Genomic DNA, 26220 nt, shown 5'->3' on the forward strand with positions numbered 1-26220 from the left:
GGAATGGGTGGCAGCTGTCATAATGGAGGTACTGTTGCTTGTTGGTGGGTTTAATGTGGACGGACATGTGAAGCTGGCCATTGGACAGGTGGATGTCAACGTCAAGGAAAGTGGCATGGGATTTGGAGTAGGACCAGGTGAATCTGATGGAACCAAAGGAGTTAAGGTTGGAGAGGAAATTCTGGAGTTCTTCTTCACTGTGAGTCCAGATCACGAAAATGTCATCAATAAATCTGTACCAAACTTCGGGTTGGCAGGCCTGGGTAACCAGGAAGGCTTCCTCTAAGCGACCCATGAATAGGTTGGCATACGAGGGGGCCATCCTGGTACCCATGGCTGTTCCCTTTAATTGTTGGTATGTCTGGCCTTCAAAAGTGAAGAAGTTGTGGGTCAGGATGAAGCTGGCTAAGGTAATGAGGAAAGAGGTTTTAGGTAGGGCGGCAGGTGATCGGCGTGAAAGGAAGTGCTCCATTGCAGCGAGGCCCTGGACATGCGGAATATTTGTGTATAAGGAAGTGGCATCAATGGTTACAAGGATGGTTTCCGGGGGTAACAGACTGGGTAGGGATTCCAGGCGTTTGAGAAAGTGGTTGGTGTCTTTGATGAAGGATGGGAGACTGCATGTAATGGGTTGAAGGTGTTGATCTACGTAGGCAGAGATGCGTTCGGTGGGGGCTTGGTAACCAGCTACAATGGGACGGCCGGGATGATTGGGTTTGTGAATTTTGGGAAGAAGGTAGAAGGTAGGGGTGCGGGGTGTTGGTGGGGTCAGGAGGTTGATGGAGTCGGGTGAAAGGTTTTGTACGGGGCCTAAGGTTCTGAGGATTCCTTGAAGCTCCGCCTGGACATCAGGAATGGGATTGCCTTGGCAAACTTTGTAAGTAGTGTTGTCTGAAAGCTGACGCAGTCCCTCAGCCACATACTCCCGACGATCAAGTACCACAGTTGTGGAACCCTTGTCCGCCGGAAGAATGACAATGGATCGGTCAGCCTTCAGATCACGGATAGCCTGGGCTTCAGCAGTGGTGATGTTGGGAGTAGGATTAAGGTTTTTTAAGAAGGATTGAGAGGCAAGGCTGGAAGTCAGAAATTCCTGGAAGGTTAGGAGAGGGTGATTTTGAGGAAGAGGAGGTGGGTCCCGCTGTGACGGAGGATGAAACTGTTCCAGGCATGGTTCAATTTGGATAGTGTCTTGGGGAGTTGGATCATTAGGAGTAGGATTAAGATCATTTTTCTTCGTGGCAAAGTGATATTTCCAGCAGAGAGTACGGGTGTAGGACAGTAAATCTTTGACGAGGGCTGTTTGGTTAAATCTGGGAGTGGGGCTGAAGGTGAGGCCTTTGGATAGGACAGAGGTTTCGGATTGGGAGAGAGGTTTGGAGGAAAGGTTAACTACTGAATTGGGGTGTTGTGGTTCCAGATTGCGTTGATTGGAATTTTGAGGTTTTGGAGGGAGTGGAGCTGGAAGTGGGAGATTGAGTAGATGGGAGAGACTGGGTTTGTGTGCAATGAGAGGAGGTTGAGGTTTGCTGGAAAGGTTGTGAAGGGTGAGTGAGTTGCCTTTCCGGAGGTGGGAAACCAGGAGATTGGATAGTTTTTTAAGGTGGAGGGTGGCATGCTGTTCTAATTTGCGGTTGGCCTGTAGGAGGATGCTCTGAACAACAGGTGTGGATGTGGGAGAGGAAAGATTGAGGATTTTTATTAAGGATAGGAGTTGATGGGCGTGTTGATTGGCTGAGTGGATGTGTAGGTGAAGGATTAGGTGGGTGAGGGCAATGGATTGTTTGGTTTGGAACTGGTATAGGGACTGATGGAAAGAAGGGTTGCAGCCAGAGATGGGAACTTTAAGTGTGAGGCCTTTGGGGGTGATGCCAAATGTCAGACAAGCCTGAGAAAATAAAATATGGGAGTGTAATCTGGCTAGGGCGAAGGCATGTTTGCGGAGGGAATATAAATAAAACTTAATGGGGTCGTTGTGAAGGTGTTGTGAGGGTGACATGGTACTAGAAGGTGGAAAGTGGAACACGAGGCTGAAATGAAAATGAAAATAAATATGAAAAAATATATGGGGAGAGATAAAGGTAAAATTAGAAAGCAAATGGAGATCTGGTGTGAAAAAAGGCGAAAAAGGGTTGGTTAGGGCTGGGCTATGTTGATCCTGTGGTGAACTTGTGTAGGTAGATAATGATGTGCATAAAGGTTAGGTGGTTGTGTTGCCGCCAAAACACGTTAAAGGGTGGAGAAATTCGGGAAAATTTCGAAAAAACTACGTGAGGATGTATTAAAAGGAGTGGTTTGGTGGTGGCAGATTATGGAAATGAAGCTAACAATTGTTTGATGAAGAAATAATGACGTTAAAACCTGTGGGAAGCGGCTAAAAATGATCGGTGATGTGAGAAAAACGGAAATGGAAATAAAGCAAAAGTTATTAAAACTGCCGAAAGGGTTGTTTAATAGCTAAAAGGAACTGTTTGTGGACTGGAAACGGTGGATTTTATAGCAGCAAAGCGGAAAAAAAAATTTTTTTGGTTATGGTTTCGAAGTGATTTACGTATTATTGAGTGTATATCGACGGGATAAAATTGTGTACTGGATTACGGTAAAAAAGGGGAAGGTGAATAGAAAGTGAAACTGCCGGCAAAAACAGAAGGAGGAAATAAGACGACAGAAAAGACTTCGAAATGTAACAGTGACAATAACAATAACGATAACAATAACAAACGTGATTGTTGGCTTCAAATTAATGATATGAATATAATAGAGGGAAACATTCCACGTGGGAAAAATATATCTAAAAAGAAAGATGATGAAACTTACCAAACAAAAGCGCTGGCAGGTCGATAGACACACAAACAAACACAAACATACACACAAAATTCTAGCTTTCGCAACCTATGGTTGCCTCGTCAGGAAAGAGGGAAGGAGAAGGAAAGACAAAAGGATATGGGTTTTAAGGGAGAGGGTAAGGAGTCATTCCAATCCCGGGAGCGGAAAGACTTACCTTAGGGGGAAAAAAGGACAGGTATACACTCGCACACACACACATATCCATCCACACATACACAGACACAAGCAGACATTTGTAAAGGCAAAGAGTTTGGGCAGAGATGTCAGTCGGGGCGGATGTACAGAGGCAGAGATGAAGTTGAAAGACAGGTGAGGTATGAGCGGCGGCAAATTGAAATTAGAAATTAGCGGAGATTGAGGCCTGGCATGCCCTGAAATGAGATCCATCCTTCATGAAATCCTCCTCACTCCACCAAGAGTGTCTTTCCGCCGTCCACCTAACCTTCGCAACCTCTTAGTTCATCCCTATGAAATCCCCAAACCACCTTCCCTACCCTCTGGCTCCTACCCCTGTAACCGCCCCCGGTGTAAAACCTGTCCCATGCACCCTCCCACCACCACCTATTCCAGTCCTGTAACCCGGAAGGTGTACACGATCAAAGGCAGAGCCACGTGTGAAAGCACCCACGTGATTTACCAACTGACCTGCCTACACTGTGAAGCGTTCTATGTGGGAATGACCAGCAACAAACTGTCCATTCGCATGAATGGACACAGGCAGACAGTGTTTGTTGGTAATGAGGATCACCCTGTGGCTAAACATGCCTTGGTGCACGGCCAGCACATCCTGGCACAGTGTTACACCGTCCGGGTTATCTGGATACTTCCCACTAACACCAACCTGTCAGAACTCCGGAGATGGGAACTTGCCCTTCAGCATATCCTTTCTTCTCGCTATCCGCCAGGCCTCAATCTCCGCTAATTTCTAATTTCAATTTGCCGCCGCTCATACCTCACCTGTCTTTCAACTTCATCTCTGCCTCTGTACATCCGCCCCGACTGACATCTCTGCCCAAACTCTTTGCCTTTACAAATGTCTGCTTGTGTCTGTGTATGTGTGGATGGATATGTGTGTGTGTGCGAGTGTATACCTGTCCTTTTTTCCCCCTAAGGTAAGTCTTTCCGCTCCCGGGATTGGAATGACTCCTTACCCTCTCCCTTAAAACCCATATCCTTTTGTCTTTCCTTCTCCTTCCCTCTTTCCTGACGAGGCAACCACATATCTCTCTCTCTCTCTCTCTCTCTCTCTCTCTCTCTCTCTATATATATATATATATATATATATATATATATATATATATATAAACAAAGATGATGTGACTTACCAAACGAAAGCGCTGGCAGGTCGATAGACACACAAACAAACACAAACATACACACAAAATTCAAGCTTTCGCATCCAACAGTTGCTTCATCAGGAAAGAGGGAAGGAGAGGGAAAGACGAAAGGATGTGGGCTCCAAGGGAGAGGGCAAGGAGCCACTCCAGACATACCTTAGGGGGAACAAAGGACAGGTATACACTCGCACACACACACATATCCATCCGCACATACACAGACACAAGCAGACATTTTCTGCAACAAACAGCAACAAACTGTCCACTCACATGAATGGACACAGGCAGACAGTGTTTGTTGGTAATGAGGATCACCCTGTGGCTAAACATGCCTTGGTGCATGGCCAGCACATCTTGGCACAGTGTTACACCGTCCGGGTTATCTGGATACTTCCCACTAACACCAACCTGTCAGAACTCCAGAGATGGGAGCTTGCCCTTCAGTATATCCTCTCTTCTCATTATCCGCCAGGCCTCAACCTCCGCTAATTTCAAGTTGCTGCCGCTCATACCTCACCTGTCTTTCAACAACATCTTTGCCTCTGTACTTCTGCCTCGACTGACATCTCTGCTGAACCTCTTTGCCTTTACAAATATTTGCTTGTGTCTGTGTATGTGCGGTTGGATATGGGTGTGTGTGCGAGTGTATACCTGTCCTTTTTTCCCTCTAAGGTAGGTCTTTCCGCTCCTGGGATTAGAATGACTCCTTACCCTCTCCCTTGAAACCCACATCCTTTCGTCTTTCCCTCTCCTTCCCTCTTTCCTGGCGGAGCAACCATTGGTTGCGAAAGCTTGAATTTTGTGTGTATGTTTGTGTTTGTTTGTGTGTCTATCAACCTGCCAGCGCTTTCGTTTGGTAAGTCACATCTTCTATGTTTTTAGATATATTTTTCCCACGTAGAATGTTTCCCTCTATTATATTCATATCATTAATTTGAACCCAACAATCATGTTTGTTATTGTCACTGTTGTATTTCGAAATCTTTTCTGTCATCTTATTTTCTCTTTCTGTTTTTGCAAGTAGTTTCACTTTGTATTCACCTTCTCCTTTTTACCGTAATGTACCATACAATTTTATCCCGCCTATAAATACTCAATAATACGTAACCCACTTCCAAACCATAACCAAAAAATATTATTTTCCCCGTTCGACACTACTGCTGCTATAGAATCCACCGTTTCTAGTTCACAAACGGTTCCTTTCACCTATTAAACAACCATTTCGGCTAGTTCTAATAACTTTCGCTTTATTTCCATTTCCCACATCACTGATCATTTTTAGCCGCTTCCCACAGATTTTAACGTCATTATTTCTTCGTCAGACAATTGTTAGCCTCATTTTCATAATCTGCCACTGCAAAACCACTCCTTTTAATACATTTGAACGCAGTGTTTTCGAAATTTTCCCGAATTTCTCCACCCTTTAACGTGTTTTGGCGGCAACATAATCACCTAACCTTTGTGCACATCGTTGTTTACCAACCCAAGGTCACCACAGAATCAACATAGTTCAGCTTTTACCAACACTTCTTCGCCTTTTTTCACACCAGACCTCCAGTTGCTTTCTAGTTTACCTTTATCTCTCCCCATGTGTTTTTATTTTCATTTTCATTTCAACCTCATGTCACACTTTCCACCTTTTAATACATTGTCACCCTCACAACAACCCCACAACGACCCCATTAAGCTTTATTTACATACTCTCCGCAAATATGCCTTCGCCCTAGCCAGATTACGCTCCCATATTTTATTTTCCCAGGCTTGTCTCACATTTGGCATTACCCCCAAAGGCTTCACACTTAAAGTTCCCATCTCTGGCTGTAACCCTTCTTTCCATCAGTCCCTATACCAATTCCAAACTGAACAATCCATTGCCCTCACCCGCCTAATCCTTCACCTACACATCAACTCAGCCAATGAACACACCCGTCAACTCCTATCCTTAATAAAAGTCCTCAATCTTTCCTCTCCTGCATCCACACCGACTGTTCAGAGCATCCTCCTACAGGCCAACCGCAAATTAGAACAGCATGCCACCCTCCACCTCAAAAAACTATCCAATCTCCTGGTTTCCCACCTCCAGAAAGGCAACTCACTCACCCTTCACAACCTTTCCAGCAAACCTCAACCTCCTCTCATTGCACACAGACCTAGTCTCTCCCATCTACTCAATCTCCCGCTTCCAGCTCCACTCCCCCCCAAAGCCTCAAAATTTGAATCAACACAATCTGGAACCACAACACCCTAAATCAGTAGTTAACCATTCCTCCAAACCTCTCTCCCAATCCGAAACCTCTGTCCTATCCAAAGGCCTCACCTTCAGCCCCACTCCCAGATTCAACCAAACAGCCCTTGTCAAAGATTTACTGTCCTACTCTCGTACTCTCTGCTGGAAATGTCACTTTGCCACAAAGATAAATGATCCTAATCCTACTCCTAATGATCCAATTCCCCAAGACACTATCCAAATTGAACCCTGCTTGGAACAGTTCCGTCCTCCGTCACAGCGGGACCCACCTCCTCTTCCTCAAAATCACCCTTTCCAAACCTTCCAGGAATTTCTGACTTCCAGCCTTGGCTCTCAATCCTTCTTAAAAAACCTTAATCCTACTCCCAACATCACCACTGCTGAAGCCCAGGCTATCCGTGATCTGAAGGCTGACCGATCCATCATCATTCTTCCGGTGGACAAGGGTTCCATGACCGTGGTACATGATCGTCGGGAGTGTGTGGCTGAGGGACTGCGTCAGCTTTCAGACAACACTACATACAAAGTTTGCCAAGGTAATCCCATTCCTGATGTCCAGGTGGAGCTTCAAGGAATCATCAGAACCTTAGGCCCCCTACAAAACCTTTCACCTGACTCCATCAACCTCCTGACCCCACCAACACCCCGCACCCCTACCTTCTACCTTCTTCCTAAAATTCACAAACCCAATCATCCCGGCCGCCCCATTGTAGCTGGTTACCAAGCCCCCACAGATCGTATCTCTGCCTACGTAGATCAACACCTTCAACCCATTACATGCAGTCTCCCATCCTTCATCAAAGACATCAACCACTTTCTCGAACGCCTGGAATCCTTACCCAGTCTGTTACCCCCGGACACCATCCTTGTAACCATTGATGCCACTTCCTTATACACAAATATTCCGCACGTCCAGGGCCTCGCTGCGATGGAGCACTTCCTTTCACGCCGATCACCTGCCACCCTACCTAAAACCTCTTTCCTCATTACCTTAGCCAGCTTCTTCCTGACCCACAACTTCTTCACTTTCGAAGGCCAGACATTCCAACAATTAAAGGGAACAGCCATGGGTACCAGGATGGCCCCCTCGTACACCAACCTATTCATGGGTCGCTTAGAGGAAGCCTTCTTGGTTACCCAGGCCTACCAACCCAAAGTTTGGTACAGACTTATTGATGACATCTTCATGATCTGGACTCACAGTGAAGAAGAACTCCAGAATTTCCTCTCCAACCTCAACTCCTTTGGTTCCATCAGATTCACCTGGTCCTACTCCAAATCCCATGCCACTTTCCTTGATGTTGACCTCCATCTGTCCAATGGCCAGCTTCACATGTCTGTCCACATCAAACCCACCAACAAGCAACAGTACCTCCATTATGACAGCTGCCACCCATTCCACATCAAACGGTCCCTTCCCTACAGCCTAGGTCTTCGTGGCAAACGAATCTGCTCCAATCCAGAATCCCTGAACCATTACACCAACAACCTGACAACAGCTTTCGCATCCCGCAACTACCCTCCCGACCTGGTACAGAAGCAAATAACCAGAACCACTTCCTCATCCCCTCAAACCCAGAACGTCCCACAGAAGAACCCCAAAAGTGCCCCACTTGTAACAGGATACTTTCCGGGACTGGATCAGACTCTGAATGTGGCTCTCCAGCAGGGATACGACTTCCTCAAATCCTGCCCTGAAATGAGATCCATCCTTCATGAAATTCTCCCCACTCCACCAAGAGTGTCTTTCTATCGTCCACCTAACCTTCGTAACCTCTTAGTTCATCCCTATGAAATCCCCAAACCACCTCCCCTACCCTCTGGCTCCTACCCTTGTAACCGCCCCTGGTGTAAAACCTGTCCCATGCACCCTCCCACCACCACCTACTCCAGTCCTGTATCCCGGAAGGTGTACACGATCAAAGGCAGAGCCACATGTGAAAGCACCCACGTGATCTACCAACTGACCTGCCTACACTGTGAAGCTTTCTATGTGGGAATGACCAGCGACAAACTGTCCATTGGCATGAATGGACACAGGCAGACAGTGTTTGTTGGTAATGAGGATCACCCTATGGCTAAACATGCCTTGGTGCACGGCCAGCACATCTTGGCACAGTGTTACACCGTCCGGGTTATCTGGATACTTCCCACTAACACCAACCTGTCAGAACTGCGGAGATGGTAACTTGCCCTTCAGTATATCCTCTCTTCTCGTTACCCACAAGGCCTCAATCTCCGCTAATTTCAAGTTGCCGCCGCTCATACCTCACCTGTCATTCAACAACATCTTTGCCTTTGTACTTCTACCTCGACTTACATCACCGCCCAAACTCTTTGCCTTTACAAATGTCTGATTGTGTCTGTGTGTGTGCGGATGGATGTGTGTGTGTGTGTGTGTGTGTGTGTGTGTGTGTGTGTGTGTGTGTGTGTGTGTGCCTGTCCTTCTTTCCCCCTGGGGTGGGTCTTTCCGCTCACGGGGTTGGAGTGGCTCTGTGTGTGTGTGTGTGTGTGTGTGTGTGTGTGAGTGTGTGCCTGTCCTTCTTTCCCCCTGGGGTGGGTCTTTCCGCTCACGGGGTTGGAGTGGCTCCTTGCCCTCTCCCTTGGAGCGCACATCCTTTTGTCTTTCTCTCTCCTTCCTCTTTCCTGGTGGGGCGGCCGTTGGTTGCAGGGGCTTGAGTTTTGTGTGTGTGTTTGTTTGTGTGTCTATCAACCTGCCAGCGCTTTCATTTGGTAAGTCACATCTTCTAGATTCCATGTCTAACCAAATGGGAAAGCGCTGGTAGATAGACACAATAAAAAAACTCATAGACGCACATACAAGATTTCAGGCTTTCGCGGCCGGCTTTTTCGTCGGGGGGAGGGGGGGGGAGGGATGGGGGGTGTGGGTTTTGGGGGAGGGGGTGGGGAGTCATTCGGGTCCCGCGGGTGGGGGGTTTGCCTTTGGGGGGGGGGGGGGGTGCACTCGCACGCATGTGCGTGTCCATCCGCATGTGTATGGACACAGGCGGGGCGGAGATATTTGTCTGTATATGTGTGGATGGATATGTGTGTGTGTGTGTGTGAGTGTATACCTGTCCTTTTTTCCTCCTAAGGTAAGTCTTTCCGCTCCCGGGATTGGAATGACTCCTTACTCTCTCCCTTGAAATCCACATCCTTTCGTCTTTCCCTCTCCTTCCCTCTTTCCTGGCGGAGCAACCATTGGTTGCGAAAGCTTGAATTTTGTATGTATGTTTGTGTTTGTTTGTGTGTCTATCAACCTGCCAGCACTTTCGTTTGGTAAGTCACATCTTCTTTGTTTTTTATATATATATATATATATATGTGTGTGTGTGTGTGTGTGTGTGTGTGTGTGTGTAGGTCATGCATTTGTGAATGCATGTGTGTTCTATGTTTCTGGAGAAGGTCTTTTGGCTGAAAGCTTAAATGTTTAGCAATATCTTGATTGTGCCTCTCTGTGACTCAACTCCTCCTCTGTATGATGAGCAGCAATCTGTACTTTTCACGTTATTGTTATTATTTCAGCTTGGTCTTTCCAGTGTATGCTGTGGACATTTGCTAGTCTGGCATACAGATTGTCAACTGCATGCCAGTTTTTTGTATTGTGTTGATATATTTACATTCCAAGGTCAATACTGTTCAGATTTTCTATAGTTCACACTAGGCAACTATTGACTTACAAACTAAAGATTATAACTATATTCAGTTCCTTGAAGTAGTTTCTACATGGTCCTCTTGGTGTGATTCCCACTTTTTTTGCTGTATTTGATGCATGTGGGTTTCTGTAAGGCGGACTTCTGTATTTGAAATGATAACTGAACAAATTAAAATGATTATACTGCAAAAGCATTTTGCATTTCGCCGACACAGCCTCTCAGCTTATGCAGCAGATAAATCACATTGAGAATCTGCTGCATAATTTATCTGTGTGTACATCCCAGCTAAGAATTTGGTCACTCTGGAAGCCAAGAACTTTCACTGATGTAGTTTCCTGTTCGGGGCATTTAAATTAAATACTGTGTTTCCTGTCTTGCTATTATTCCAGCATAATAAATTAGCCTAAAATCAGGAGGTAAACTTATCTTTTGCTGCTGGTATGTTCTATTGTAGCTCATCCAAATTGGTATTCTTAGTAATTAGAGTGGTGTACACAGTTGGAGTTGCGCATGCACTGCTTGAGCACATGCGCTTGTGCTGCAAGTCTGTTCATTGTGCTGTGTGCCCTCCATAGTGAAAGCTCGTCTCATCTATCTCAAATTGATTTTATTTGCGTGATAAAATCATACAACAATCCTGGCTACAGAGAGCATTAAGTTTCTCTGTGAGAGAATTTAACTCGGAGCCACTGTCTCAATTGATAAAAGACTTGCACAGTTGTATTTCCACTAATTCTTTGATGACGGAGCTCCAAAAGTTTGATGTATGGGTCACAAGTTTTTTTTTTTCATTGTATTTAATCAAATGCTCAGTAGAATTCAGTATTTGGTGATAGTGTACTTATTGGCTTGAAGGAGGTTAGTATGCTGCTGATGTTTTACATTGCGATCCTGCACAGCACACATCATTTGCTCTGTGATTTGATGCATTTGCATGGAATCCTATACCTACATTTCTTGCATAGCTTGTAAGTCAGTTTTGACAGATCTCAAAAGTGACGAGGAAGATGAAAACTTTGTGTCTTCTTAATATTCTGCGTATATTCCCTGAAACATTTCCAATGTCTGGTAGGTAAGTAGCCATTTTGCAAGTCTTACCCTTGACAAGTACTTGGAATCTTTCCTTAAACTCATTGTAGGCAAGTACCCACACTGTATAAGACATCTGTCGCTTAAGTTGGGAAGCAACAGCTCGTCGGTGAGTATCGATGTGGTGCTTCTCACAAGTGTGCCGCAGGTGGACTTGCCACATCTCTTCTGCAATAGGTTTGAGGCTGATGTTGCAGCAGTGTTCGTGCTCATTCTTTCCTCAATCTACGTGTCTATTTAACAATGAATTTTTTGCACAATCTAATGGTGTCACGATGGCGAGTCCTTTGTCTTCTAGAGCAGCTGATCCTTTTATGGAACATTTTGAGGAGCGACCATTCCCCTCAGCTGTTTTAAAACCAATAGTATTTTGGTCGTACACTGCTAACATTTTTATAGTCTGCGAGAGTTCCTTCAGCATCTGAACTCCATACATGAAAACAAAATTTGCTATGGAGATGGAAAAAGATGGTTGTTTGCCATTTTCAGACACCTACATAAGAGCTACATAAGAGCAGTCACACACTTGGGCAATTGGTCATACCGGGTGATTAAAAAGTCAGTGTAAATTTCAAAACAGAATAAATCACGGAATAATGTAGATAGAGAGGTACAAATTGACACGAAAGCTTGGAATGACGTGGGGTTTTGTTAGAACCAAAAAAATACAAAAGTTCAAAAAATGTCCTACAGATGGCGCTTCATCTGATCAGAATAGCAATAATCAGCATAACAAAGTAAGACATAGAAAAGATGGATGTTCTTTGCAGGAAATGCTCAATATGTCCACCATCATTCCTCAACAAAAGCTGTAGTCGAGGAATAATGTTGTGAACAACACTGTAAAGCATGTCCGGTGTTACGGTGAGGCATTGGCGTCGGATGTTGTCTTTCAGCATCCCTAGAGATGTTGGTTGATCATGATACACTTGTGACTTCAGGTAACCCCCAAAGCCAATAATCACACGGACTGAGGTCTGGGGACCTGGGAGGCCAATCATGACGAAAGTGTCGGCTGAGCACACGATCATCACCAAACGACACGCGCAAGAGATCTTTCATGCTTCTAGCAATATGAGGTGGAGCACCATCCTGCATAAACATCGTACGTTCCAGCAGGTGTTTATCAGCCAGGCTGCGGATGATGAGATTCTGTAACATATCGGCATACCTCTCACCCGTCATGGTAGCAGTTACAAAACCAGAATCACGCATTTCCTCAAAGAAAAAAGGCCCGATAATGGCAGATGCGTTAAATCCAACACATAGTGTGACTTTCTCATCGTGGAGTGAAGTTTCCACGACAGTTCTAGGATTTTTGGTAGCCCAAATTCTGCAGTTGCGGGCATTGACAGACCCTCGGAGTGTGAAATGAGCTTCGTTGGTCCACAACTCATTGCTCAACCAATCGTCGTCTTCCGCCATCTTTTGAAACGCCTACGCCGCAAATGCCCTCCACTTCACTAAATCACCAGGTAATAGTTCATGATGCCAATGGATTTTGTATGGATAGCATCGGAGTGTACACCTAAGTGCCAACCAAACAGTAGTGTATGGAATGCTGGTGCGACGTGTGACTGCACGAGTGCTGACTTCCCCATGCAAAGACGAACCTGCTACAGTCTCCATTTCTTGCTGAACTGTCTCAGCAGCATTACGCCTTGTGCTCGGTCAACCACTATGGGGTCTATCGTCTAAACAACCTGTGGCTTCGAAGTTCGAAATCATTCTCGCCACAGCTGCGTTTGTCAATGGACCTCTACCCCGTTCGAATCCCCTTCCTATGGTGATAGGATAGTAACGGTGAACTAGCACATTCCACATTCTGGTAATACACCTTCACTAAAAGTGTCTTTTCAGATAATGGCAACATGCTGGCACATCTGATTCTCTCTCTCATTACAACTCCTTTTATACAAGATGGTCATGCGCAGTCACTGACATTTTGTTGTCCAGTGCCATCTGTCGGACATTTTGTGAACTTTGTTTTTTCTTTGTTCTAATAAAACCCCATGTCATTTCAAGCATGTGTGTCAATTTTTACCTCTCTATCTACATTATTCTGTGGTTTATTAAGTTTTCAAATTTATACTAACTTTTTGATCACCCGGTACAATGTAGGCTTTCATCATACAATCAGTGTTTCGAAAGCCCACCCATACAGACCTGTACTTACAGGCTGATTGTTGCCACCATCCATTAAAAATGATGAGCATTTTGAAGACCTTAATCAACTGAGCTCAAACCATCTCAGATGCTGATAATCTGCAAAACGGAACTGGAACACCTGCAAACTGTGTTCCTGAACAGTGGATATTTATCCTAGCAAATATGGAGAGTAGTACAGATGTACAAGCCATTGAACAAGGGAGAGGGTGAAGTTTTCAAAAAGACTGCAGGGAGAGGGTGAAGTTTTCAAAAAGACTGCTTATCAAACACAAATTGAAAATGTTTCAACAAAAGTGGCCATAATATTAAGCAGATGCAAATTTAAATTAATCTTTTGTCCTCCCAAAATTACAGTGCTTTTGAGATCTGTCAAAGACAACTTAAGGACTGTGCAAAACAGATATTTACAGGATTTTGTGTGAATGCAGCAAATCCTGTATAGGGCAAATGATGCGCTCTGTGCAGGATCACATTACATACTCACCTCCTCCTAGCCTATAATCCCACTATCACCAAATACTGTAATCTACTGGAAATTTGATGAAATAGCTGTTAGGCCTGGCTAGCACTTGGATGGGTGACTGTCAAGGTATGCCAAATGCTGTTGGTAAGTGGGGAGTACTCAGCTGCTTTTGAGGCCAGTTGAGGAGCTACTTGTGTGAGAAGTATCAGCTCCAGTCACAAAAACAGACAATGGCCACAAGAGCGGTGTGCTGACGACATGCTCCTCCATATCTGCTTTCAGTGACACCTATTGGCTGAGGATGATGTGGCAGTTGGTCAGTACTGTTGGGTCTTCCAAGGCCTCTTTGAATAGAGCATTTGATGAAATAAAAATTGTAGCCTATACATCAAGTGTTTGGAGTTCCATCGGTAAGGAATCTGTGGAAATATAACTGTCTGAGTCCCTTATCAGTCAAGACAGTGGCTTCTAATTAAATTCTGCATGGAATCCTGTCATAGAGAAACTTCATACTCTGTGTAGCCAGTGTTGTTGCATGACTTTACCATGCAAAGACAATCAGTTTGATGTAAATGAGGCGAGCTTCCACCTTGGAGGGTGCATAGTGCAATGCACAGACTTGCAGCAGAAGTGCATGTGCTCAAGCAGTGCACACGTAATGCCAACTGTGTACACCATGCATGCGGCAGTGGGATCTAAAATATGGGAGCTCAGTGCTTTTCATCAGAGTTCACATGGGGGATGGCGAAAGACTTTGCACCAAAGCGTCATGGCAGAAAGTTGGATACATCCAGCAGTTTGCCCAAAGTGTTATGAAACAGTCTATTCCTCTAGTCACAGTAAATGTCATTGCAATCTGCCACAAGTACAATGTAGTTTTGAGCACTCATTCCCATTGTTTGTTGTTCGGTATTGTTTGTAAACACATCAAGTAGAGCACTAGGATGAAACTCACCTTTATCAAAGAAATTGTCACACCGATTTTCATTAATAACACTGGGATTCCTCTTCCATAGCTGTCAGCGTACACAGGTATTTTGTTCCTTTTCTGGGAGTTATTCTTGTTGATTTTCTCTGCATGCATTTTCCTTTTATGCTGAAGTATCTCAGAGGAAGGTGAGTAATTGAGAGCAGGTGTGTACAAAGTTTGATGTAGCATACATCCAACAGCACTGACACTGCAGTAGCGGTACTTACAAAGTGATATGTGGATTTATGCAACACTACTCTGGTTTGAGCAGAATGATTGAAAAATGTTGATTCACAAAGGGCAGTATAAAGGAAAACAATAGAGGAAAGACTGATCAATTTTTTGTGACAAATATTGTACATTGTATGACTTAACAGGAAATTCAATGTGGCAGCTGGGTCTCCAAATCTAGTCTGGTCCACCAGCCAATGGGGACCTCCACTCAGTATTGTTATTTAGCTGACATTTTTTTCACATAAATTACATTTAGTCAAGAGCGTGTCAGACTTCCAGTCACTACATTGTCTGCAACGTGGGTTGGTGAGCAACTCACAAATATTTTTTCTCTGTTGAGTGATTAATCAAGATTGTTATCTTATTGATAATGAAATCTGCCTACTGTTAACATATGGATTGGACATTGGGACCTACCCTGGCAGGTCTTAATTCTTACTAATTCAAAAACCTGTCATCCATCCTGGTTTGAATTTTTCTGTGATTTCCCTAAATAGCTTAAGGCAAATGCTGGGTTTGTTTCCTCTGAAAGGACATTGCCAGTTTCCCTTTCTTCAATCTATTGGTAATATCCCACTGCTGATGGGACTTAGGGGAAACTGAGGAGTCCCCCTCTCAAAAGAAGCTGTCTGTGTGTTGTATGTGCATGTCTGTTAGGTACAATATTTGAGGAAAGAAGCAGGTGACCCACAGACTCTTTTTTTTTTCTTTTTTCAAACATTTTATTGTTGTCTGTGGTAAAACAGCTTTCTCCTATCGGTTAATGAGCCTCTCAGACAGTTCTAATTACTATTTGTTTTACAGAGTTTTCGATATCATCATAGCGTATGTTTCAACTCAATGAATATGCTAAGTATTTATAATTTGACTATAATATGTAAATGAGGATAATCACTGTGCAGGGTGCCACTGAGCAGTGGGCAGGCATGGAGGGAAGAGGAAAAACTGCCTCTCTCTCACACACACACACACACACACACACACACACACACACAGGCACAGCGTATTTAATAGTAGTGAAGGAGGAATTTGTTTGAAAACAAATCAACTTTCCATCTTCCCCACTTGCCTGTTCATTCCTCAGCATCTTATCTATGCAGTGAGTAGTGGATACATCCTCATTTATATATTATAGTGCCTCCTAGACTCTCCTTTTTATTTGGACTGCAAATTCATAATACTTTTTGAATATTTTGATTTCTGTTTTCCTAATATTATCTGTTTGGTCATTACAATATCAGTAATTACACCAGTCCTAGATTTTGTCCATAGAACTGTAACTCATCTGTTGTAGTCAGATGTCTTGTCAGTTAGCACTGGTTGATCCCAATTCAGTAGATGATATTTTGTTTACATAGGAGGACAAGTATATTTATAATATAATGTATCATTTCCCAATAATCTGTGGTTAATATTCAACTTTGGTGTGTTAAATCTGTAATGTGTTATGTCGGCCCGGTACATGGCTTCTGAAAGTTTGCACAAGATGGTCATTGTGCAGTGTTGGCATAGCTGACTGTTTTATTCACTGAGTTTTTTCAACCGAATGAAACAGCTGCATAAAACTAGTCTCTGTTGCTGAGTCAGCTGTATGAGGTCAGAATGGTTTGACTTGTGTGAGACAATTCACTGACAAAAGTCTTTGAGGGTTAAGTTCCACATGTGAATGTTTTTACTCAGTCTCTGGGTTTGAATGATTTCACTTACATATTTTCTCAGCCGTTTTCCACCTGGGGGTGGGGTGTCCTTGGACCCAGGCACATCTAAATCTACATCTACATATATGTTCTACAAATCACTGTGAAACGCATAGCAGAGGGTATTTCCCATTGTGCCATTTCATAGTGTTTCTTCTTGTTCCATTGATGTGTGAAGTGTGGGAAGAATGATCGTTTAAATGCTTTTGTGTATGCTGTAATTAACCAAATCTTGTCCTCACAATCCCTTTGTGAGTGGTAGGTTGGGGGTTGTAGTATATTCCTGTAGTCATCATTTAAAGCCAGTTAGTGAAACTTTGTAAGTAGGTTTTCTCAGGATTGTTTACATCTTATCTTCAAGAGTCTGCCAATTCAGTTTCTTCAGTATCTCTGTGACACTCTTCCTTGGGTCAAACAAACCTGTGACCATTCATGCTGCCCTTATTGTTGTATGTTCAATATCATCTGTTAGTCTTATTTTGGTACAGGTCCCATGCATTTGATCAGTCTTTAAACTAGGTCACACAAGTGATTTTTAAGCAATCTCCTTTGTAGAATGATTGTATTTCCCTAGTATTCTACCAATAAACCAAAGTCTGTGACATGCCTTATCCACAACTGACCTGTGTGATCATCCCATTTCATATCCCAACAAAGTGTTACACCCAAGTATATGTGTGAGTTTGCTGATGCCAGCTCTTACACATTGATATTATAGTCATAGAATACTGTGTTTTCTTGCTTTGTGAAGTGGAGAGTTTTACTTTTCTGTGCATTTAAAGCAAGTTGCCAACCTTTGCACTACTTTGAAGTCTTATCAAGATCTGACTGAATATTTATGCAACTTCTTTCAGTCAGTGCCTCATTATAGGTAACTGTATCATCTGTGAACAGTCTGAGGTTACTATAATGGTGTCACCACCAGCAGTCTCTGGTAGGCAGGACTGCAATTTATGTGAGGAAGGAGTTCGGCAGCTGGCGCAGTAGCAGGCCAATTCCTTGCACTGGCTGTGTGTCAGTCACCAGCAGGAGGCTGACGTGGATCATGTGGCATGTATGTGCAGTATGAGAGGGCTTTATATTCAAATGATCCTTAATTAATTAGTGGACATTGTCACACATTTTCAGTAAGATGGAACATTTGCTAAAATTTGACACTGTTCTTTTCTTCTTCATGACCCATAAGGGAACTTTTATCTAAACTTTTTGACTGAATTTTCTCATTTTGAGAAGACAGCTGGAGTGATCTGTTTTATTTACTAAAAATGCTCTAAAGCCAAGATCGCATTATATGATCTTGGCTTAAGATTGTTTTTAGCAAGCTAAACCTTTTGTATCCTCAATAATAATCAGCTTCATTAGTTATGTGTTAATTGCATCTGGGACAAATTAATATGCAGCAATATATTGATCAGTTTTAAATGATGAAATGAAGAATTAGTCTATTGAATACATTATCAAATGAATTTATATATTATGACTTTGGCATTCCCACTGACGTGTCTTCACTCAACCCTGGTGGTAGGTCTAGCATCTGAGGACATTTGTACTTCAGCTCCACAAATTAAAGTTTAAAAGACTGATTTCACATAGATGTATAAAGGGATGGCTCAGTCAACTAAAGTACTAAAGAGTGGTTTTAGCTGTTGGATCGAATACATGGTTCGACTGACAAAAAAAAGATCTACAAACTGGCTTCACTTGAAAATGAAGACTGAATAATCAGTCAGTATGTAAAACTGTGTTGACCTTTTTCATTTGGTTACTCCCATGAACTGGTTTCACTTGAAAGAAATGAATTAATAATAATCCAGTGATACGTAAAATTATAAAACTCATACAATCTACTGAATTAATTTTTTTTCCATTTGGTTGCTCCTCAGACTGGTTTCTCTCAAAATAATAAATGAAGAATTCACCCAATACATGAAACTACATCCAAATGCCAAATAAGTATACTGTTTTCCAACAGCTGACTGGATCAATTGTTTTCATTTGGTTGCACCTGACCATCACTACTATTATGTGTTCAGCTGAGTGACCTGCTCACTTCGATTTCCTGTACCTGTCAGTATTTGGCCTCTTCAGAATGTGCTTCTGTCAGTTATTTGCCCTCAGTCACTCTGTCTTGATAGCCATGATGAATGCCTGATTCTCAGGATACAAAATACCATCCAGCAGCCAATACAAGCGAGCTCTTCAGTCATGGTTGTTCTAGGAAGTGGGGGTGAGAATGACTTTAGGGTTTCCTGCAGAATCTTTTCTGTGTTGTTTCTTTCTCTAATTATTATTATTATTATTAATATTATTATTATATGAATGAATAATTCACCCAATACATGCAACTACATCCAAATGCCAAATAAGTATACTGTTTTCCAACAGCTGACTGGATCAATTGCTCTCATTTGGTTGCACCTGACCATCACTAGTATTATGTGTTCAGCTGATTGACCTGCTCACTTCGATTTCCTGTACCTGTCAGTATTTGGCCTCTTCAGAATGTGCTTCTGTCAGCTATTTGCCCTCAATCACTCTGTCTTGATAGCCATGATGAATTCCTGATTCTCAGGATACAAAATACCATCCAGCAGCCAATACAAGCGAGCTCTTCAGTCATGGTTGTTCTAGGAAGTTGGGGTGAGAATGACTTTAGAGTTTCCTGCAGAATCTTTTCTGTGTTGTTTCTTTCTCTAATTATTATTATTATTTTTATTATTATTATTATATGAATGAATAATTCACCCAATACATGAAACTACAACCAAATGCCAAATAAGTTTATTGTTTTCCAACAGCTGACTGGATCAGTTGTTTTCATTTGCTTGCACCCATCACTAGTATTATGTGTTCAGCTGATTGACCTGTTCACTTCGATTTCCTGTACCTGTCAGTATTTGGGCTCTTCAGAATGTGCTTCTGACCACTATTTGCTCTGAATCACTCCATCTTGATGGCCATGATGAATTCCTGATTCTCAGGATACAAATTACCATCCAGCAGCGAATACAAACAAGCACTTCAGTTGTTATTGTTCTAGAAAGTAGGGGTGAGAATGACTTTAGTGATTCATGTGGAATGTTTTCTGTGTTGTTTCTTTCTCTAATTATTATTATGATTATTACTGTATTATTATTATTATTATTATTATTATTAATATTATTATTACTGTTATTGTTACTTGTACCAAAATTAGTGTTATTGTCACTCTGCCCGAGTTGAAGCATAGTTAAATGTTTCAGAGGGCACACCATCACAGGCTGTATTGGAGGGGGAAGCACCAGAAGAAGAGGCTGCTGAAAAAGTCCCAGAAGAGGAAGCCCCTGTTGAACCAGAAGAAGGGGCTGAGGAGGAAAAAGCTGAAGGAGAAGAAAAGGAAGGTGAAGCTGAAGCTGAGCCGAAGGCAGAAGCAGAGGCAGAAGGGGAAGGGGAGGAGGAAGGAGAGAAAAAAGAAGGCGATGAAGGAGGAGGCCCTAAGAAAAATACTAATCAATTTAACTTTTGTGAGCGTTCTGCACTCACATATGATAACCCTTCTAGAGTGAGTATAATGACCAAATATGTACATAAAACATAGTGTTACTGTACCAAAATTTGTTTCTGAATATGTTAAGCACCAGGAAGTATATGTGGACAATGTTCTTACTGTAAGAAATTTTTATTCTGGGCCACAAATATAACTGAGAAAGCTGTAGCTACTATCACAAACTTAACAGGAATGTTGATACAATGCTTATGAATTCAGTATAACACTCTGACCTCTGGTTGACATGATAACCTGAGTCTAAGCACATTGAGATGAAATAGTGTATAAGCACATGCCACTTTTGGAAAAAAAAGACATGTAACTCTAATGAACTACTTTAAAAACTATTTATGTGCAGAGCTATTATTAATGCTTACAGAGATATTTAAACCTGTGTCTGCTTGGATTACTGCTAAATTCAGATTTTTCACTTGGTAAACAGTGCTGGTATTTTTGTTTTAAGTTTCTTAAAATTGGTCACTAGTATGAGGATGCGCAGAACCACAGTCTGTAGTTGCACAGTTAGATAGACATGTATTTACTTTCTAGCATAGAATGCGAGCTCCAAACAGGAGTTTCTCAAGTCCACAACCCTATGAATATACTTATCGTGTTGTTATTGTTGTGTTCAGGATCGCAAATCCATGGCTTTACATAATGTAGCCCCCATACTGCAAACAGCACTTTAGCATGTGCTGGCTGCCTCCAGCTACTGTGGCTGAACTGGTAGTTTCTGCAGTACTACGCAAAAAATAGTGGCGGCTTTACATAAAATAGCATTTTTTACTTTCTTCATGGAAGCTTTTGACAATTTTATAAGATATTCATAATTTCCAAGGCCAAAGGGATTTATTTTGTGGTTTTAATGTGTTATTTTGACATCAGACTTTGCTACACTTGTAAATAATACATTGAAGTACTCTGATATTTGAAGTGGACTTACAATAGTGTTTCCTTCAAAGTTAATTTGAAATTTCTTAGTTACAGTCCGTATCCCTTAATTCTGATTTAGTGACTGATCACGTGACCTTTGCTTTAATTTATGGTTTATAATTATCCTGTTCTTTGCTGCTAGGTCTTCTGTCTTGACAACTCTTTTAAATGTAATTTTATATAGTCAATAATATAAGTATTTCTATTATATGTTAGTTCTCAGTGCAGCCTGCTTTTCCTCATACTGGAAGTTTTTGTGGGTGATGAACTTTGATTTATTTGTCACTTTATTACCCTGCCTCTAGGTGGAAATGTTTAATTAAAAACATCGAAAAACCTATTGAGGAATTTTTCAAAATCTGCGTTGGTTGGGATACAGTGACAGTGATCAAAAGGTCATTTTGTTTCTTTTAGTTTATTACCATATATGAACAAGTTTCTTTCTCAAGTCCCTTCTCATTTGAATTTTCATACCTGAAATATTCCTCTCTCTCTACGGCAGCCCACTTGAACAATGCACAATGATTTGAGATACCTAAATCTACATGACATTTATACACATCTTCATATACCTAATTGATTAAAACATTATCCAAGTACATTGCTGACTGGCTGTTTTCTCTGTCAGATTCAGAGAAATACACTTTTAAACCATGTTTCTTTTCTAAGCCAGTGAATGTTGAAGCATAATTGCTTTCATTTGTGATACTAATCTAAAAATCAACAAATATTACAAACTTTTCTTTCTTATCTTCATAGCTCTTTACTGGATAATGCATCATTTTTAACCAAAGTATTCATTTACATAATTAAAATAATTTTTAATAATTAATTAAAGAAAGTTCACGTTTTTGCAGGTACACAAATTATTGTGTTGCTTGAGGCTTTCCCGACGTACATGTTGTATATATGGTTCTCGGGCGAGACGTCGGATGTCATAGTGAAAACTCCACAATATTTCATCAGTGCAACTGGCCGGCATCTTCAGGTGTGATGAATGCACTGCTAAGGCAAGACTAGAGCCCCCTATTTATGCCAGTCTTAGGCAGGAAGTGCGCATGCATGGAGGCACCAAATTCGATGGTCAATAGCGACGATATCAACCGATAGCTGGAAGGACAGCAACACCACCTGCAAGATGAAGAACCAAAGACTTCGGCGCTTGCGCAGAGGTTGCCGCTGCTGCTCTGCGTGGCCATCGGCTGCCCCAGCAACCTCTGTCGGAAGCCGCAAGCAAAGATGCGCATCCGCGTAGGCACGTGACTATCCTCCTGTTGTCAACAGAATATTTATGTTGCTGGTGAATTGTCATCCGTCATATGACCAATAGTACTCCTCTCTGCTCGATGCGACTTCAATGTGACCACTGCTGGATCCCAAGCTGTACTGAGCTGAAAGCCAATGTCTCTGTTTAGAAGATTCGTCGAGCTAAGTATTTCCACTGCTTTCTTAATAACACTGTCCCAGTACAAACTCATCGCCGTGAGAATTTTGGTGTGTTGATAATTCATAGAAAGGCCTGTACTGAGACAATTCTCGGCCACAGCAGACTTCTCTGGTTGCTCCAGATGAGTGTAGTGTCATTGTTCAGTACGAGAAGTTTGTCCAATCTACGACATGCCGCAGCTACAAGGAATCTCGTAAACACTGGGTCTTCTTCGGCCAAGGCTGTCCTTAGATGAGCCCAAAAGAGCTCTGAGTTTTGCCAGCGGATGAAAGACACATTTAACTTTATGCTTCTTCAATAATCCTCCTATTTTTGAAGAGACACCGCCGATGTATGGCAAGATGACCATTTCCCTTTGTTCTTTGCCTTCTTCCAGTTCCTCATGTTGGGTAACCCGCTTTGGGTGTAAGGCACAGCAAATCTCCCATTCGCAATATCCATTTTGTTGGAAAGTGGTACGCAGATGGAATAGATCATTGGATAAGCTGTCTGAGTCTGATATGGCTCGTGCTCTGTGAACCAACGTCCTAAGTATGCCACTTCGTTGCAAAGGATGGTGACAGCTGGTGGCCTGTAAGTATAAATCCGTGTGTGTTGGTTTACGGTACACTGCGTGATCTAATGTGCCATCTTCTTTTCTCCGTACCAACACATCCAGGAATGGAAGTTCGCCGGTTTTCTCCATCTCCATAGTGAACTTGATGTTGGGATGAAACGAGTTAAGATGCTCAAGAAATACATTCAGCGATGCAGTGCTGTGAGGCCAGATAACAAAGGTGTCATCCACATATTGCCAAAAACACATAGGTTTCAAATCCGATGACTGGAGTGCTCTCTCCTCGAAGTCTTCCATTAAAAAGATTAGCCACAATGGGCGACAAGGGACTACCCATTGCGACCCTTCAGTCTGTTCAAAATATTGTCCATTGAATAAAAAATACATCAAGGTGAGCACATGTTGGAATAAGTGTAAAAGTTCCCCATCCAGCTTCTCACTAATGAGCAACAACGATTCTTGCAATGGTACTCAAGTGAAGAGCGAGACTACGTCAAAATTTACGAGTATATCTGATGGTGCGAGTCGTAAGTTCTTGAGCCGACGAATAAAGTCTTGTGAGTTACAGATATGGTGCTCACAGTTTCCTACTAAAGGGCTCAGCTGCACTGCCAGATGTTTTGCGAGTTTATATGTTGGTGCCCCAATGTTACTCACAATAGGCCGCAGTGGCACATTATCCTTGTGAATTTTGAGCAATCCATATACCCTGGGGGTACGGGCGCCTGTGTACATAGTCTCTTAGCAACCAGATCAGAGATCGTGCTATTCTTGAGGAGCTCCAAAGTTTTTCGCTGAATTTTGGCTGTGGGGTCCTTGTTTAGTATGCGATATGCAGAGTCGTCCAAAAGCTGGTGCATCTTGCTCAGATACATTGACGTGGAGAGAATAACAGTTGAATTTCCCCTATCTGCTGGTAAAATCACAATATCAGCATTTCTCATAGGGATCGAACCACTGACCTCTCTGCAGATGCAGAGGGAAAACTCTTCTTCATCAACATAACCATTGCTTCTGATTCTGTGCTTTCAATGTTTTCAGAATCTATTTTAAAGTGTCACTCAGATCACTTCCTTCAAGAATTTCGTTTTGGGTTTTATATGGGTTACCATGTTGCGCTACTGATTCTATTAAATAGTGACAAACTTTTGTTGTAATATTTAGATGCAGTAGAGACTCTCTGGTCAATTTAAAGGTGGGTATAGCTGCTGCCATATTTTAATATGCTGCCTGAACTAAAAATAGAACCATCAGAAATGTAGTACTTGCCTAAGCACTACTCAACAAAGCAACTGCATGGTGATGGCTGTCCCCATCATTGTACATCAGTGCAAGCGAGTGTGATGGCCAGTGCTCATTTAGACTCTTAATATTTGCACATTGTGGCAGAATTATTTCCAATTTGCCCATTTTAGAGCTGTTGTTATTTGATGCATCAGTACTTAAGCCATTTATATACCAATGCATAACATAAATACTCTGACTCTTACTTATGGGCTTTGGCATTTTTATTTCTAGGTAATGGTTTGGCTTTGTCTTTCTTATTGGCTCACATGTTTTATCACACCCATTATTACTGATCAGTTTCCCTCATTTTTTTTATAACTTGACAGCTATCTGCACACATCTTGCTAAGTATTTTTGAGCCTATAATGTCTTTGGCAAGACACTCTGTACATGTAAATTTGTTGGGATCAATGAATACCACTCATAGTTTATTGTGGTGTTGCTTAAAAGTGCCTTTTATTCTCTGCACAGAGCTGTCACTCGCTATTCACCTGTATACAGTGCCATTGATTACTAGTCTGGAACTTAAGTAGAGGCATCTAGCGGATGGAATTAGGTTTCTTGTGTGATTGAAAATTTCCTCTTTCTTGCTGCCTGAAAGGGAATTCTGTACTGTTCCCATGAGGATAAAAACACTGGTGAGATTCCTCCTACCCTTATACGTTGCACTTATGTAAAATGTAGAAATGTTTATGTAATTTTTGTGTCCTTTTTCATGGTTAAATATCAATATTGGAGTTAGGCACAATTATGTTTTTAACAAGGAGTCACCTACAATGAAAAATCCACTTTCTATCATACTACAACACTTCTTTTTATCTTCACCATAGGTTACCCTGATCTACTTACATTTGTTTTGTGCCTTTGTACAGCGACCTTTCCTTCCATAATGGCGACTTGAGTTGTTTCATGATTGATCATTTATAGCTCTTTGTGTATTTATTGGTTTACGTTCAATGCAACTGGAGATTTCTTAGAAGCACAGTATTTTCATTATTTCATTGCAGTACCCCTTAGAGGCTCAAAAAATGCTTGGTGACCCTAGGGTTCCTGAGCTGATGACTGGTAAGCACCATCAGTCCTCTGTCACTGTAAACTCTGGGCATACTTCAGCGATAAACTCTGGGCATACTTCAGCGAGTACTGTACGGTGTGGCAGTGGAACGTTGTGTGCCCTGGGGAATGAGGATCATGGCCTGACTGCCCCTGATCACGAGGTTGATAAAAACCTCTAGAAAAAAAAACCCTCCATCTCAAGGTGTGCTGTGTGCTGATGAGATGCATGGATGCTGAGGTGGAACAGATGTTAGCGGACAACATCTGGGGAAGTTGCCTCACTTCAGTTGTATAAGGCTTAGCTTGGCATGCAAGGCTCTGTCTGGGTGGACTCTTACTTCTCTAGATGCTCATGAGATGGAACCCTCAAAATTCACTCCCCCGTCCCTCCCCCCTTCTAGTGGAATAGGTGGGCCACTGGTCGGTACCAACATGCAATCTAACAAGATACCTTGTATAGCCAGTCCTCCTGACTCAAGAATTTTTCAGAAGTTTTGTGTTTATAGTAACAGAACCCATGCTGCAAGTCAGACTGTGTTTCTAATAGTTGAAAGGACAGAGGGCAGCTTTGAGAAAGTTTTGGCAGTCTATCTTCAAAAAGGTTTAGAGGGCATAGCTAGCACTTTAAAATCTGTCAAGTGATTGCACAGTGGGACACTCTTGGTAGAAACCTCCGGTTCCCAACAAGTAAAGAACCTCCAGAAA

The 26220-nt window shown here is 42.4% G+C and overlaps 1 protein-coding gene across 1 annotated transcript in view; it reads left to right on the forward strand.

The window, feature by feature from the left end:
• The first annotated feature begins 17619 nt into the window (after positions 1–17619).
• LOC124798777 (dynein intermediate chain 2, ciliary-like) overlaps positions 17620–26220 on the forward strand; it is a 247215-nt gene continuing 238614 nt past the window's right edge. Inside the window, exons 1-2 of the mRNA XM_047262307.1 lie at positions 17620–17644; positions 19953–20251. Of these exons, the coding sequence (XP_047118263.1) occupies positions 17620–17644; positions 19953–20251 (324 nt within the window). The remainder of the gene's footprint in view (positions 17645–19952; positions 20252–26220) is intronic.

Source organism: Schistocerca piceifrons, chromosome 5 (genome assembly GCF_021461385.2).
Source record: "Schistocerca piceifrons isolate TAMUIC-IGC-003096 chromosome 5, iqSchPice1.1, whole genome shotgun sequence".
NCBI lineage: Eukaryota > Metazoa > Arthropoda > Insecta > Orthoptera > Acrididae > Schistocerca > Schistocerca piceifrons.